We start from the raw sequence: 14,220 nt of genomic DNA, 5'->3' as shown, positions 1-14,220 counted from the left end.
GAATTCGCAAGTGACGTCATAATGAACTCAGCATGACGTCAGCGTGCGTAAAAACACGGGTCAATGGTCGCTGACTCGGTCAACAAAGTCGAGAGATACAGAAATTTTCGTGATCTCCGATTGTTGGTAAGCTAGGGTTCCGGTCAAATGGTAATCCGGTCACCGTCAAGAAGCGTTGGAGAAGATATTCCGGTTACCAAAGTCCTAAAAGAGCTCTAGGTTTCGTCTAGAAGTGTCGGTGAAGAGGGGAAACAGCTGTTGAAGGCTTAATCGTTGCAGCCGATAGGAAAATTCTAGAGAGAGAGATAGTGATTTGAACCGAAGGAGATCACTGGATTTTTCACAAAATTGAAAGGGAAAACGGTTAGTGAAGGTTTTGGATGGTCCAAGACGTGGGAAGTGTTCGTCTGGTGTAGAAAAGATGCCGGAAACCTAATCGGTTGAAAGCCCTAGATTCTTGTTGTCGGAGAAGACGACCAAAGTCTAGGTCAACATCTGCTGACCTTAGTCAGCGTGTGAAGGGATTTTCGGGTCAAAGTGAGTGGACTCGGTCTATAGACCTAGGGTTGTTTGGTCGCGGGTTAGGGGTAAACCGGGTTTTCTTTGTTCCGGAACGGACAATCTGGTTAGTTGTAAGTGAACCAGATTCGTGATTGTGGTTCCGGAGAATTCTATTTTTAATTTCAGACCTATTTTAGGTCTAAAAAATCCGAAAAAATTGAAAAAAAAAATAAACCGAAAAAATTGGAAAGAAATATAGAATCATACCTTTGTTGGAGAGGAAGTGATTCTTCGATGAACTTTAATAATCATTGATAATCTTCGGTCTCCTGTTCTCAGTAAAAAGAACTCTTATTTCTCTTGATTTTCTCGAAGTTGTAACATTATCACAAGAATCATCTTGGAATATTTGAACAGATCGACAAAGCGATTTCAAATAATGTAATCACAACAAAAAATAGTTGGAATTTTGACACAACAATATAGAAATTGTTGGGAAAAGCGGAAGCTAAAACACGAACAAATAACCTGCTCATGATACCATGTTAAATTCACGATTATATGATAATCGAAGATATGGACATAAAATAAAGACACGATAATTTAACATGGTTCGGTCGGATACTCAAGACCTACATCCACGGAGAAATAATTCTTTATTGATAATCACCACATACAATTGTATGTGGGTGGATCGGTTACATTGGTCAGACATAACTCGATGAGTTTGAATCCTAGAACCCTCTCCTATTTATAGATGACTAAGGGTTTAGGGTTTCCTAGTTTCTGATTAATAAACTAGGAAATAATACAAAATCTATCTAATATTACCATTAGATAGTTACAAGAGATATTCTGAATATATTATACTAATATTACATATCTTCACATATCTTTTAATATCTTCACATATCTTCAAATATATTCCAAATTCTTCTTGATCGTCGGATCTCGTCTTCTCGATCCGTCACGTACATACACGTGTTACACACGTATATTGTTTCTGCAACTCATCTTGACCGCCGGTTCTCTTATTTACGGTTCCTCTTATATCTTGTATTCTATTACTCTAATTTAGAGTTTCTCTCTCTAGACACTCTATAATAAATGTGTCCACCTCATAATAAAGTGTCTAACAAAGTGCTCCATTGGAGATAGTTTTTAACAAAAAGTCATATGTGGCACTTTAAGTGTTAGAGATTGTGGTAAGAAAATGAACAATTTATTATATATGTAAAATTGATTTAAATTAATGTGAATGCTTTATATCCTGAAATAAATTTTGAATTTAAATTTATGTCTACTAATTTTTAAATTTGAATTAGAAATTTTAATTTCAAATTAAAAAGATGTATTTTACAACTCTCAACTACTTTTATGAAAGGTTGCAAACTTTCATAAAAGTTGTTTCTTTGCTTATAAATAAGAGAATTGGTAAGACAAACAAACACACTTAGAAAATCAGAAAAACTAGTTATCTTTTTTATTCTATAATAATCTCTTAGTCAAATCTTGATTGTTCTTGTGCTCCTTACGTAAATCTTCACATATTACTTTGTGCATATTTTCATAAAGCTTGTCATATCTTGGGAGGCAATTTTCTCATAACTTATAAGTAATCTCAAGTTGGAGAGGGAGCAAATACTGTTTTAAGAAAAGTGTATCTAAATAAACCTTTCAAGTCTCTATAATCCCGTATTTAATTTGTTGTATTACTAATTTTTCTAACAATCTTAAAGCAATATTTTGATGGAGACCGAGACTACTATGGAAGTTATTAAATTGATGAATCAAGATTTGGTAAAATTAGATCGTTTTGATGGTACAAATTTTACTCGTTGGCAAGACAAACTGAAATTTCTTTTAACTGCTCTGAAAGTGGTCTATATTCTTGATCCTACACTGAAATCAATTCCTGAACCAAGTGAAGAAGATACTAATGAATTAAAGGATGAAAGAAAGAAGAGAGAAGAAGATGATCTTATTTGTAGAGGTCATATTTTAAATGCTCTATCTGATCGATTATATGATCTCTATACAGATACTCGTTCTGCAAAAGATATTTGGAATGCTCTTGAATTTAAATATAAGGCTGAAGAAGAAGGTACAAAAAAATTTATTATTTCTAAATATTTTGATTTTAAGATGTTTGATGGTACATCCATTTTAGCCCAAATTCATGAATTACAAATTATTTTGAAAAAAATGAGAGTTGTCAAAATTGATATTCCTGAGTCTTTTCAAGGTTGTGCAATTATAGCAAAATTACCACCGAGTTGAAAAAATTATAGGAATAGGATTCTTCACAAATCCGAAGATTTTACATTGGAGGAAATCCAAAAACATCTTCGGATAGAAGAAGAATTCAAGAGACAACAAGGTGGAGAATGATATAGGCATATCTAAAGCCAACATGGTGAAAAAAATCAAATCACCCCAAGAAGAATAAAGAAAAAATTTCGGATCCAAAGAGGATTCAAGGAAAATTTAAAAAGACTTTCCAAGCCATGAAGAAACCTAAATGTTGTTTTGTGTGTGGAAAAGTGAGACATTATGCTCGAGATTGTAAATTTCGTAAGGAACAAATGCAAGAGGCAAATGCAATAAATGAAGAGATTGTTGCAGTTTTAAGCGAAATCAATGCAATTCATGGGAAAGTTCCAGGATGGTGGTATGACACATGTGACGCGGTTCAGGTATCATATGATTGATCAATATTCAAAACCTATGATTCAATAAATGATGGTCAAGAAATTCAAATGGAAAATGAAGTGCGTTATAAAGTACTTGGTAAAGGTAATGTTGAACTTGTATTCACATCGGGAAAGAAAATTACTTTATTAAATGTACTTCATGTTCCTTATATGAATAGAAACCTAGTAAGTCGTGACTTATTGGGAAAACTTGGAATAAAATAGGTGTATGAATCGGGCAAATTAATTTTGTCTAAAACTGGTGTATTTGTTGGGAAAGGTTATTCTTGTGATGGAATGGTGAAATTATGTACTATGGAAAATAAAACTAATAATAATATTATATCTTCTACTTATATTCATGATTCTTTTAATTTATGGCATAATAGACCAGCACATATTGGCGTGAGTACTATTAAAAGGACGGTTAAATGTGGTTTATTATCATGTGATACTCACAACTTGAATAAATGTGAAGTATGTATAAAGTCTAAAATGGTGAAGAAACCATTTCAAAGTGTTACTAGGACATAAAAATTTTTAGACTTAATACATACTGACATTTGTGAATTAAATGGAATTTTAATTAGAGGAGGCAAACAATACTTTATTACTTTTCTAGATGATTGTTCTAGGTATACTTATGTTTACTTGTTAAAAAATAAAAGTGATGCTTTTGATGCTTTTAAAAATTACAAGGCCGAAGTTGAAAATCAATTAGAAAAGAAAATTAAGATAATTAGGAGTGATAGAGGTGGTGAATATTTTAGTGATGATTTTAATAAATTTTGTGGGAAACATGAAATTATACATCAATGCACCGCACCTTTTACACCTTAACAAAATGGCTTAGCCGAAAGAAAAAATCGTACTTTTCTTGAAATAGTAAATGCTAAGTCATCATTTTCATTATGGGGGAAGCAATTTTAACGACTTGTCATATTTTAAATAGAATTCCTTCAAAGAAAACTAAAATATCTCCATATGAAATTTGGAGAGGAAGAAAACCAAACATTAACTATTTTAAAGTGTGGGGGTACCGGTGTCTTGCCTATTGTAGAACTACTAATCCTAAAAGGACTAAGTTGGGGGCTAGGGCTATAAAGTGTATGTTTATTGGATATTCAGAAAATAGCAAGGCTTGTAGACTCTTAGATTTAGAGTCTAATGTTGTAATTGAATAAAGAGAAGTAGAACTTTTTGAGAACTTGTTATCTAGTGATATAATTATCAAATTGGTGTTCATCAAAATAGGTCTCAAAATGAGATACTTTCAAAAATTCATGAACTTCCCAATGAACCTCGAAAAAGTCAAAGAATAAGAAAAGAAAAAGATTTAGGTTTACATCAATATGACTCTCAAAGAATTTCTTTCAATTTAGTTGAAGGAAATAGAGAAAATGTGATTAATGTGAGTCAAATCAATTTAGAAATTGGAGATGATCCTAAATCTTTCAAAGAAGCAATGGCTTCTAGAGATTCGGCGTATTGGAAGGAAGCTATAAATGATGAGATGGATTCAATTATGTCAAACCATACTTGGAAATTAGTTGATCTACCACCGGGTTCAAAGGAAATTGGTTTTAAATGGGTATTTAAAAAGAAATACCATATCAATGGAACACTTCAAACATTTAAGGCTAGATTAGTAGCCAAGGGTTTTCAACAAAAAGAAGGAATAGATTATTTTGACACATATGCACCCGTAGCTAGAATTACTTCTATTAGATTAATGTTTGCTATTGCATTTGTTCGTAACCTTCTTGTGCATCAAATGGATGTTAAACCCGCATTCTTAAATGGAGACCTTAATGAAGAAGATTTATTCTTGTGTATGCAAACTTGAAAAATCTTTATATGATTTAAAACAAGCTCCTAAACAATGGCATAATAAATTTGATAGTGTTATTACTTTAAATGGTTTTAAACATATTAATGCGGATAAATGTTTGTACGATTATTATTTGTTTGTATGTTGATGATATGTTACTAATTTGTAATAAACTAGAAGGCATTCTAGAAACTAAGACATTTTTGTCTTCTACTTTTAAAATGAAAGATCTTGAAGAAGTTGACACTATTTTGGGTATAAAAATTAAGAAAAATAGTGGGGGTTATTCTTCATGTCAATCTCATTATATTGAAATAAGTACTTAACAAATTTAGTCATCTTAATATAAAAGAGACTAATACCCCATTTGATCCAAGTATCAAATTAATTCAAAATAGTGAAAGAGCGGTTGCTAAACTTGAGTATGCAAGTGTTATAGGAAGTCTTATGTATGCGACACAATGACCGGATATAGCATATGTAGTAAGTAAATTAAGTAGATATGCAAGTAACCCAGGTATTGCATATTGAGAAGCAATCAAAAGAGTTTTAGGTTATCTTAAAAAGACTAAAGATTTACAATATTCAAAATTTCCTGAAATTTTGGAAGGATATTCAGATGCAAATTGGATATCTAGTGGAGATGATAAAAAATCAACAAAGGGTTGGATATTTACTTTTGGTGGTGGAGCAATTTCTTGGGGATCCAAGAAACAAACTTGTATAACTCGTTCGACTATGGAATCCGAATTCATAGCATTAGCGTCAACGAGAAAAGAAGCTGAGTGGTTAAGGGACCTACTCATTGAGATTTCTTTCATCAAAAAACCAATTCCACCTGTTTCAATATGTTGTGATAGTTGTTACGACAATTGGGGTTTAATGTGATCAATAACGAGTAATCAAGTAGAAGCAATAGGAAATAAAGAACAATCAAAAACAAACACAGAGATTTCCGTGGTTCGGTTGGTCTCCACGGCGACAACGGCGCGTTGATTTCTAGTATGATAAGCAAACAAGTTACACAAGAGATTTCATGAGATTGTGCTACTGATATCTCTCCATATGGTTTAGTTTATATATCCACAAAACCCTAATCCCACCGCCTCACCGACTCTCTCTCTCTCTAAATCGGAATACAAATGGATACGCTAACATTAATAACCGCCATAAGCCTAGCTTCGCATTCCAGCTCTGTCTCGGAGTCCAGCTCTGCCTCGAAGCCCTGCTTCGCATACCAGCCTTGTCTCAGTAATCAGCTCCGCTAACGGGTCCAAAATTCGTCGTCGAAACCTAAGTGGGTTGGCGGGTCGTAAACCGGATTCGATATTAATCCATATTCGAGTCACTTCCAACAATAGTCAAGCCACATTAGCACGTGCATATAGTGGAGTATATAGTGGTAAGTCTAGACATATTAGTCTACGACATGAATATGTAAAACAATTCGTCCAGGATGAAATTATTTCAATTACATTTGTGAGATCAAATCAAAATATAGCGGATCCTTTTACCAAACCTCTACCAAGAGATATGGTAAAATCAACATCTAGTGGTATGGGGTTGAAACTCTTAAATTAAAAGTCACCAATAATGGCAACCCAACCTAATACTAAGAAATAACTGTTCTTAGGTTCAATGGGTAACAACAAGTTATTGATAAGTCGTTAGTTCAACACTTTAACTTATATATAACCCCATCAAAGATGAAAAGTGTTGGTTGCTACGAAGTGAGTTTGAGTTTAATGCTCTTAATGAAGTTCAGTCAATAATGACAAGTATCTCTAAAGTAGCAAAGATACTGAAAGAACTTAACTATGTGAACTTAAAGGTGGTGCCGCCTCTCATTAGATTTAGAGTTTATCTAAAAATAGTTCATGAAACCAAGAAGCACATGACCATAAAAGTGCTAAGCGAGAATCGTGTGGAGCAAAAGAACAAATGTATTGTGTGTGTGGTGTAACCGGCTTTATCACTGGGAATAACTGGTTCAAAGCTTCAACCTACTTGGGATTTCGATAGAACTTTGTGCACTTACACTAAGGTATGGTTCAAATCGAAAGATACAATACTTTATGCATTAATACTACCTAAATATATTTGGCTAAGTAGGTTTCTAATAAAATTGTTCAAGTGGGGGATTGTTGGAAAAATGAACAATTTATTATATATGTAAAATTGATTTAAATTAATGTGAATGCTTTATATTTTGAAATCAATTTTGAATTTAAATTTAATGTCTACTAATTTTTAAATTTGAATTAGAAGTTTTAATTTCAAATTAAAGATGTGTTTTTACAACTCTCAACTACTTTTGTGAAAGGTTGCAAACTTTCATAAAAGTTGTTTCTTTGCTTATAAATAAGAGAATTGGTAAAACAACACTCACTTAGAAAATCAGAAAAACTAGTTATCTTTTTTATTCTATAATAATCTCTTAGCCAAATCTTGATTGTTCTTGTGCTCCTTAAGTAAATCTTCACATATTACTTTGTGCAGATTTACATAAGGCTTGTCATATCTTGGGTGGCATTTTGCTCATAACCTATAAGTAATCTCAAGTTGGAGAGGTTGCAAATATTGCTTTAAGGAAAGTGTATTTAAACACATGTTTCAAGTCTCTATAATCCCTTATTTAATTTGTTGTATTACTAATTTTTCTAACAGATTGAGTGTCACATTGGAGATGCTCTAAGGTTTATTCACCAAATTGAAACTTGACAGAGAAGGTGGAGATTAAACGACTATGAGTATCCCCAAATTGAAGAGAAAGTGAAGATTATCGGCTGCTATGGATACAATCCCTCTCTCTTCTAAGACCAAAAATTGAAGAAAAAGAGAAAGAGAAACTTCAGATTCTCTTTCTTTCTTCGAAACCAAAAATTGGCGAGCTAGGGCTTACCCGTTTTTTATAAAAAAAAAACGTCATAAGGGGATCTATTTCTGAATGGCTTAGGGTTGTACCCTGTTACTACGGTTTTCTAAACGAGGGCCGTCATAAAGGGATCTAGTTCTGGTGCGTGAAAGTCCAGCGCGCATTATTTCGGCTTTGTAACGGCTTCTATATCACAAAGTCGTCACATATACCCAATTGTAGCTCCATTATTTCGCCCAAATATGGCGCCAACTTAATTCGCTTATTTATAACGGTTTGAGTCAAAAAACACCGTTATTATACTGTGGTTGTGACGGCTTCTGCTACCATCATAAGCTCCTAACTACTAGGGATGTCGTAGATGCGTGTGTTTACACCTTTGTGACGGTGTTTATATGTTCCAGCCGTTATAAATAAGTCAAATGTGACGGCTTTCAGGAGGCTGTTATAAATTAAGCGTCACAAATACTCTGTGTTTTTGTAGTGAGATCGATTCAAATTCCATCGGCCACTTTAAGCCTAGACAATTGGTAGCTTTTGTTGCTATACATTTAATATTTGTCAAAAAGTAACTTTTTTTTAATAGTAAAATTGAACTCTTAAATTATCTACATCATCCAATCTTAATTTAATAAATTTAAAGTCAACACTAAAGTTGGAGCTTAGATTTAGTTTTTCGGTATCTTTACCAAACATGGTGCAATATTCTTTCTTCCAACTGTATCACGTTCGGATCTATGGCCATTATTTGATCTCCAATATCTTGTCTTAATTTTGCCATGTTCACTGTCTTTTTCTTTTGCCAACCCGATTTTGTTTCAACTTAGCATGGCCACAAGTGGCTGAGGTTGAGAAAAACCGAACTGATGCCGAATTTTATTATGAGTTATTCGATCTCATAAGATTTAATATTATTTTTTATACATGAAATAGTAAACAAAAGTTGTATTTTGGATTACATAATCTTTTTTGTTATAGCATAATGATTAACTAGGCATTTTTTTGTTAAATTACATTCGTCCACGAAATTAAAGTGTGGTTTTATAAACGTATTTTAGTGGATTCAAGATGGACACCACTCCTCAACAAAAAAAAAAAAAGAGGGACACCACTACTCAAGTAGCCTCATATTGTATTTCAACAAAAAAAAAAAAAAAAAAAGTAGCCTCATATTGGAATAAATTTATGTGTATGAAGCTTTTTTTCTGTTGAAAGAGTCTGAAGCTGTCCTGCAGCTTGGACTAGCCTCCTAACATGGGGTCATGATGGAATGAGGTTATCCTTATTAGTGTGATAAAATTGTTTGATGTCATCAAAATTAAAATTTTGGTAACAAGTCAAAATAATCTTTCCAAAAATTCTTTTTGCCCTTGAAGATATATTTGTGGGTGCAAGGGAAGTGATAGAGTTACTTAGAAATTGTTACTTAGAGGATGACATGTTTCCTCATTTGGAAATAGAAGCGGTCTCCACCGTAGTCAAATTTTGAAAAAACTTTGTCTTTCAGTGAATTCTACGTCATTATGTCATCTTTTAAGTAATTGTACCATCTTTTTTTTTTGTTGAACTTGCCTTTCATTAATTAATATAAACGTTATTACAATATTTATCAACTAAATCACAAGGAACGTTTTTCCACTTTTTACTTCTATTCTTCTTCCTTGTCCATTTTGCTAACTTGTCTGCTTGCGAGTTGAATTCTCTTCTGGTGTATTTGAATTGAACCACTTCGAAGTCTCTTTTGATTTTTCGAATTTTCCAGATATGGATCAAAGATTGCCAGTGGATTGAGTGCTTCTCATTGTTGATGTGCTTGATGAGGTTTATGTTGTCGCTTTCGATAATTATTGACTTGATATTCTGTTCTTTCACCCAATCCATGCCAAAGAAGATGGTCATAGCTTCACTTTCTTCACTATTTCTCGCCCTCGAAGTTTTCACTTGCGCTTCTATAAATTTGGATTCTGTATTGTGTGCTATTAAGCTAATTCCCACATTGGATGTTACATTTATAAAGGATGCATCGACATTAATTTCTATGAACTGATTAGCAGGTGATAGCCATTTTTCAGTGGATTTATGTTTGTACCATCTCCCTAGAAAAACACGTTAGCAAAATGTTATCTTTTTTGAATAGAAGTTCAAAAAACCATCAATATGAAATCTTTGCAGTCATCCCTCTATTGGGATACTCTATGGACTTCGGACTTAGCAGTTGAAACCGAGAGGTTGGACAGTTTGAGGGTACTTAGACTGGGTCAAATCTGTTTTGTTCAAGTCCAGCATAGATTAGATCCTATCCTAATATCTTCGGATTGCCCCAATCTCTGGACGCGAAGAGAGAAGGTTTAAGAGTAAAATGAAAAGTTGACTACAAACGCACCCTGAAATCCTTACAAAGCTCATAGAGTCATCGTCCAAAAGTACCGTCTGAGTGACCTTATCAGAGAAGACAATAGACAAAATGGTAATTTTGCACAAAAATGGTAATTTCGCATGTGCAATTACAGTATCATAGAATTAACTTGATATTAGAATAATTTTATTATATGAAGCTTTTTTTGTTGAAAGGGTATGAAGCTGGCCTACAGCTTGGACTAGCCTACTAACAAGGGGCCATGTGGAATGAGGTTATCCTTATTAGTGTCACAAAAAAAGAAATTTATGTCATCAAAATTAAAATTTTGGTAACCAAGTCAAAGTAATCTTTTCATTAAATTATCTTTTAGTAAAGCAAAGCAGCACATAAACAAAATTATTATTCTAAAAATTATTTTTGCCTTTGAAGATACATTTGGGGGTGTCATAAAAAACACGGTGTCATAAAAAAAAAACACATGCATTAGCAAATGTTTTACTCCCATTTTGCTCTTATTCATCTCTCTATTGGGATACTCTGTGGACACCAGGCTAAGCAGTTGAACCCGACGGATTAGACAATTTGAGGGTAGTTAGACTGGGTCAAATATGTGTTGTTCAAGTCCAACACATATTAGATCCGGTCCTAATATCTTCAGATTGCCCCAATCTTTGGACGCGAAGAGAGAAGGCTTAAGAGTAAAATGAAAAGTTTTATTTTAAACGCACCCTAAAATCCTTATAAAACTGTCGTCCAAAGTGCCGCTTGGGTGACCGTATCAGAAAAGACACAGGACAAAATGGTAATTTCGCATGTCCAAAATACTATTTTGCCCCTTGTCTTTTCTGATACGGTCACCTAGGCATTACTTTTATACGATATCTTTCCCATTTTCCAAATCCTTATTAAGCATTACCCATGTGTTTGTTAAAAAAACTATTTTCCCATTGTAAATTGTAATAAAAACAAATTGAGCATGTGGTGAAAACTAATAGAAAACAAAAGAATCCCACAGAATAAAAGAGATTTCAATTAATGAAATCAAATTCCTAACAAAAGTTCGTTTGGCAGGCCAAATGTTTTGAAGAAAATGGGTATTAACAAAACCCACGGATTCCATGCAACCAAATACAACTATGAAGCATCAAATGATTTAATTATCATATCCCCATGATCTCTCAACACTGACCAACCAAATTAAATATTGAGGGGGGTCCAATCTGTTCTTTTTTACTTCTTTCATTTCTTCACGTGAAGTCCGTGCTAAATTCTCACCATCTTTGGAAAAAAATTTGCATTTCATATAAATATACTCAAATTTCATACTTCTTTTCTCAAGCCCTAACATACGTGAAATGAACTTTCCATTTTAAGTTTTAACCTACTATTTTTAGGGCTTCATATTCATCATCAAAACAATAATATTTAGACCTTTAAACATCAAAAGTTGAAAGCTAGTGACAATGGCTAACACCACCACCAATACCACCTTCTCCTCATTCCTTACTCTCAAGCCCGAATCCATTGTCGGACTTGCTCGTGTAGCCCTAACCACCACTACTCTCCCCACCACTTCACTCATCATACTTGCTACAATTTTCATATTTTTCATTCAATTTGGGTCAAATACCCAGAAGAAACGTTTATCGAAAAAGTTGACAGACGATAAGGAAGCTCCTCTCCCGCCGGGTCCTATACCGTGGCCTATCGTTGGAAGTCTTATTGAATTATGTCAAAACAAACCCGCTTTCCGTTGGATATTAGGGCTTATGAAAGAGATGAATGTGGATATCGCTTGTATTCGTCTAGGAAATGTTCATGTTATTCCTGTAAGCTCTCCTGAGATCGCCCGAGAGTTCTTGAAAAAACAAGATGCTACATTTGCTACTAGACCATTAACAATGGGTACTGAATATTCGAGTCGTGGGTATCTGTCTGTTGCTGTTGCCCCGTGGGGAGATCAATGGAAGAAAATGCGAAAATGTGTTGCGTCGGAAGTTATTAATCCTGCAAGGTTGAAATGGTTACTTGAAAAGAGAACTCAAGAAGCTAATAACCTAGTTTTTTACATACATAACCAATGCAAGAAATTAGGGTTATCATCATCATCTTTAGTTGAAGATCCTAAAGAGGACTCCACTAAAGGAGGTTTAGGTGGTGCAGTTATTGACCTAAGACTTGTTGTTAGACAATATAGTGGAAATGTTATTAGAAAGATGATGTTCAATAAGAGGTATTTTGGTGAAGGAACAAAAGATGGAAGCCCTACTTTTCAAGAAGAAGAACATGTGGATGCACTATTTAGGGTTTTATCTTACCTATATGCATTTTGTATATCAGATTATTTGCCATGGTTAAGATGGTTAGATTTAGATGGTCATGAAAAGATAATGAAGGAAGCAACTAAGATTGTTAACAAGTATCATGATCCAATAATTGATGAACGAATTCGACAGTGGAGATCGAAAGATGGATTTAGTAAAGAACCCGAAGATCTTCTTGATGTACTGATTTCCATGAAGGATAACAACGGGAATCCATCGTTGTCTATTGAAGAGATCAAAGCTCAAACTGCGGTAAGATTTCATTATAATTCATCTCCTTACTTTTGTTTAAATATATAATTTAATTGATTAGTTCATAACTAACAAACAAAAATGATTTATTTATCGCCCATGACCTTATGTTATATATGGCTAATAGGACAAAGGAAAACATTTCGCATATCTTAGGTGACAATTTTGTGTCTTGTTTTCTAGGAGATGGTCAAGTAGGCAGGTTGATTAACAAAACATACGTGAATAATGCAACTAGGGCATGCTTCACGTGGGTATCATGCAGTACCTCTATTGGCTGCATGCATTTGCACCCTAGCTTTAGTCATTAATTTCTATATAACCCTCAAAATGTACCAACTAGCTCTTTTGCCCCCAGTATATTTAACCATATTCTCTTTTAGCCCTTCCATCTTTTCTATTACCCTTTCTCCAATCATGGAATTAAAAGTGTCAAATCTGATTATGTGTATTAAAATTGCTCAATTAATATAAACATTTAATTTTAAAATGCTATGCATTCTTATTATGTATTCATTCAGGATATACCACCAATGTGTTGATGAAAATGATATATCAATATATATGAACATATATATAGATAATTGAGTTTGTAGTCTAACTACGAAAACTAATTTTGCAGGATTTAATCTATGCATCGGTGGATAATCCAGCAAATGCAGTAGAATGGGCCATGGCGGAAATGATCAATCAACCCGATCTCATCCGCAAAGCCGTTGAAGAAATAGACCGTGTCGTCGGAAAGGACCGTTTGGTAGAAGAATCTGATTTTCCAAAACTCAATTATGTCAAAGCTTGTGCTAGGGAAGCATTTAGGCTCCATCCAATTGCTCCCTTTAATCTTCCTCACGTGTCAAATGCTGATACTGTAGTGGCTGGTTATTTTATCCCCAAAGGTAGCCATGTACTACTGAGCCGAATCGGATTGGGCCGGAATCCAAAAGTTTGGGACGAACCATTGAAGTTTAAACCGGAACGCCACTTGAAAGATGGCTTGTCTGAAATTGAACTATCTGAGCCAGATCTTCGGTTCATATCGTTTAGTACTGGACGGCGTGGATGCATGGGTGTACCACTTGGCTCCGCTATGACCATTATGCTATTGGCCCGGCTTCTTCAAGGGTTTAACTGGACAGTCCCAAACGGTGAGAAGTGGATCGATGTTTCTGAGTCGTCTAATGATCTCTTTTTGGCTAAGCCATTATTTGCTCAAGCGGAGCCACGATTGGCCCCACACGTGTACCCAACATTTTAAATTTATTGATATTCGTTATTGCTCAAATACATATAGAATAAGAGACCATGAGGAGAATATTTGTTTGAGTGGCATTGTGAGTTTAAATCAGTTTGATGATAAATATATAAATTTGATCAACTCACATAAA

The 14,220-nt window shown here is 34.1% G+C and overlaps 1 protein-coding gene and 1 pseudogene across 1 annotated transcript; both read left to right on the top strand.

The window, feature by feature from the left end:
* Nucleotides 1–2,250: 2,250 nt before the first annotated feature.
* On the top strand, nt 2,251–2,892 carry LOC147549874 (uncharacterized; annotated as a pseudogene).
* An 8,703-nt stretch (nt 2,893–11,595) lies between these two features.
* On the top strand, nt 11,596–14,220 carry LOC147549873 (phenylalanine N-monooxygenase-like). The gene is made up of 2 exons (XM_086671791.1): nt 11,596–12,835; nt 13,458–14,220. Exons 1-2 carry the CDS (start codon nt 11,723–11,725, stop codon nt 14,088–14,090), a joined length of 1,746 nt encoding a protein of 581 aa, XP_086527917.1. The 5' UTR covers nt 11,596–11,722; the 3' UTR covers nt 14,091–14,220.

The sequence above is a fragment of the Eschscholzia californica genome, unplaced genomic scaffold (assembly GCF_041429995.1).
Source record: "Eschscholzia californica isolate CP2 unplaced genomic scaffold, dmEscCali1.0.p SCAF_3, whole genome shotgun sequence".
Taxonomy (NCBI): Eukaryota; Viridiplantae; Streptophyta; class Magnoliopsida; order Ranunculales; family Papaveraceae; genus Eschscholzia; species Eschscholzia californica.
The sequence above is the reverse complement of the archived record's forward strand: the minus strand, read 5'-3'. Positions and strand labels throughout refer to the sequence as shown.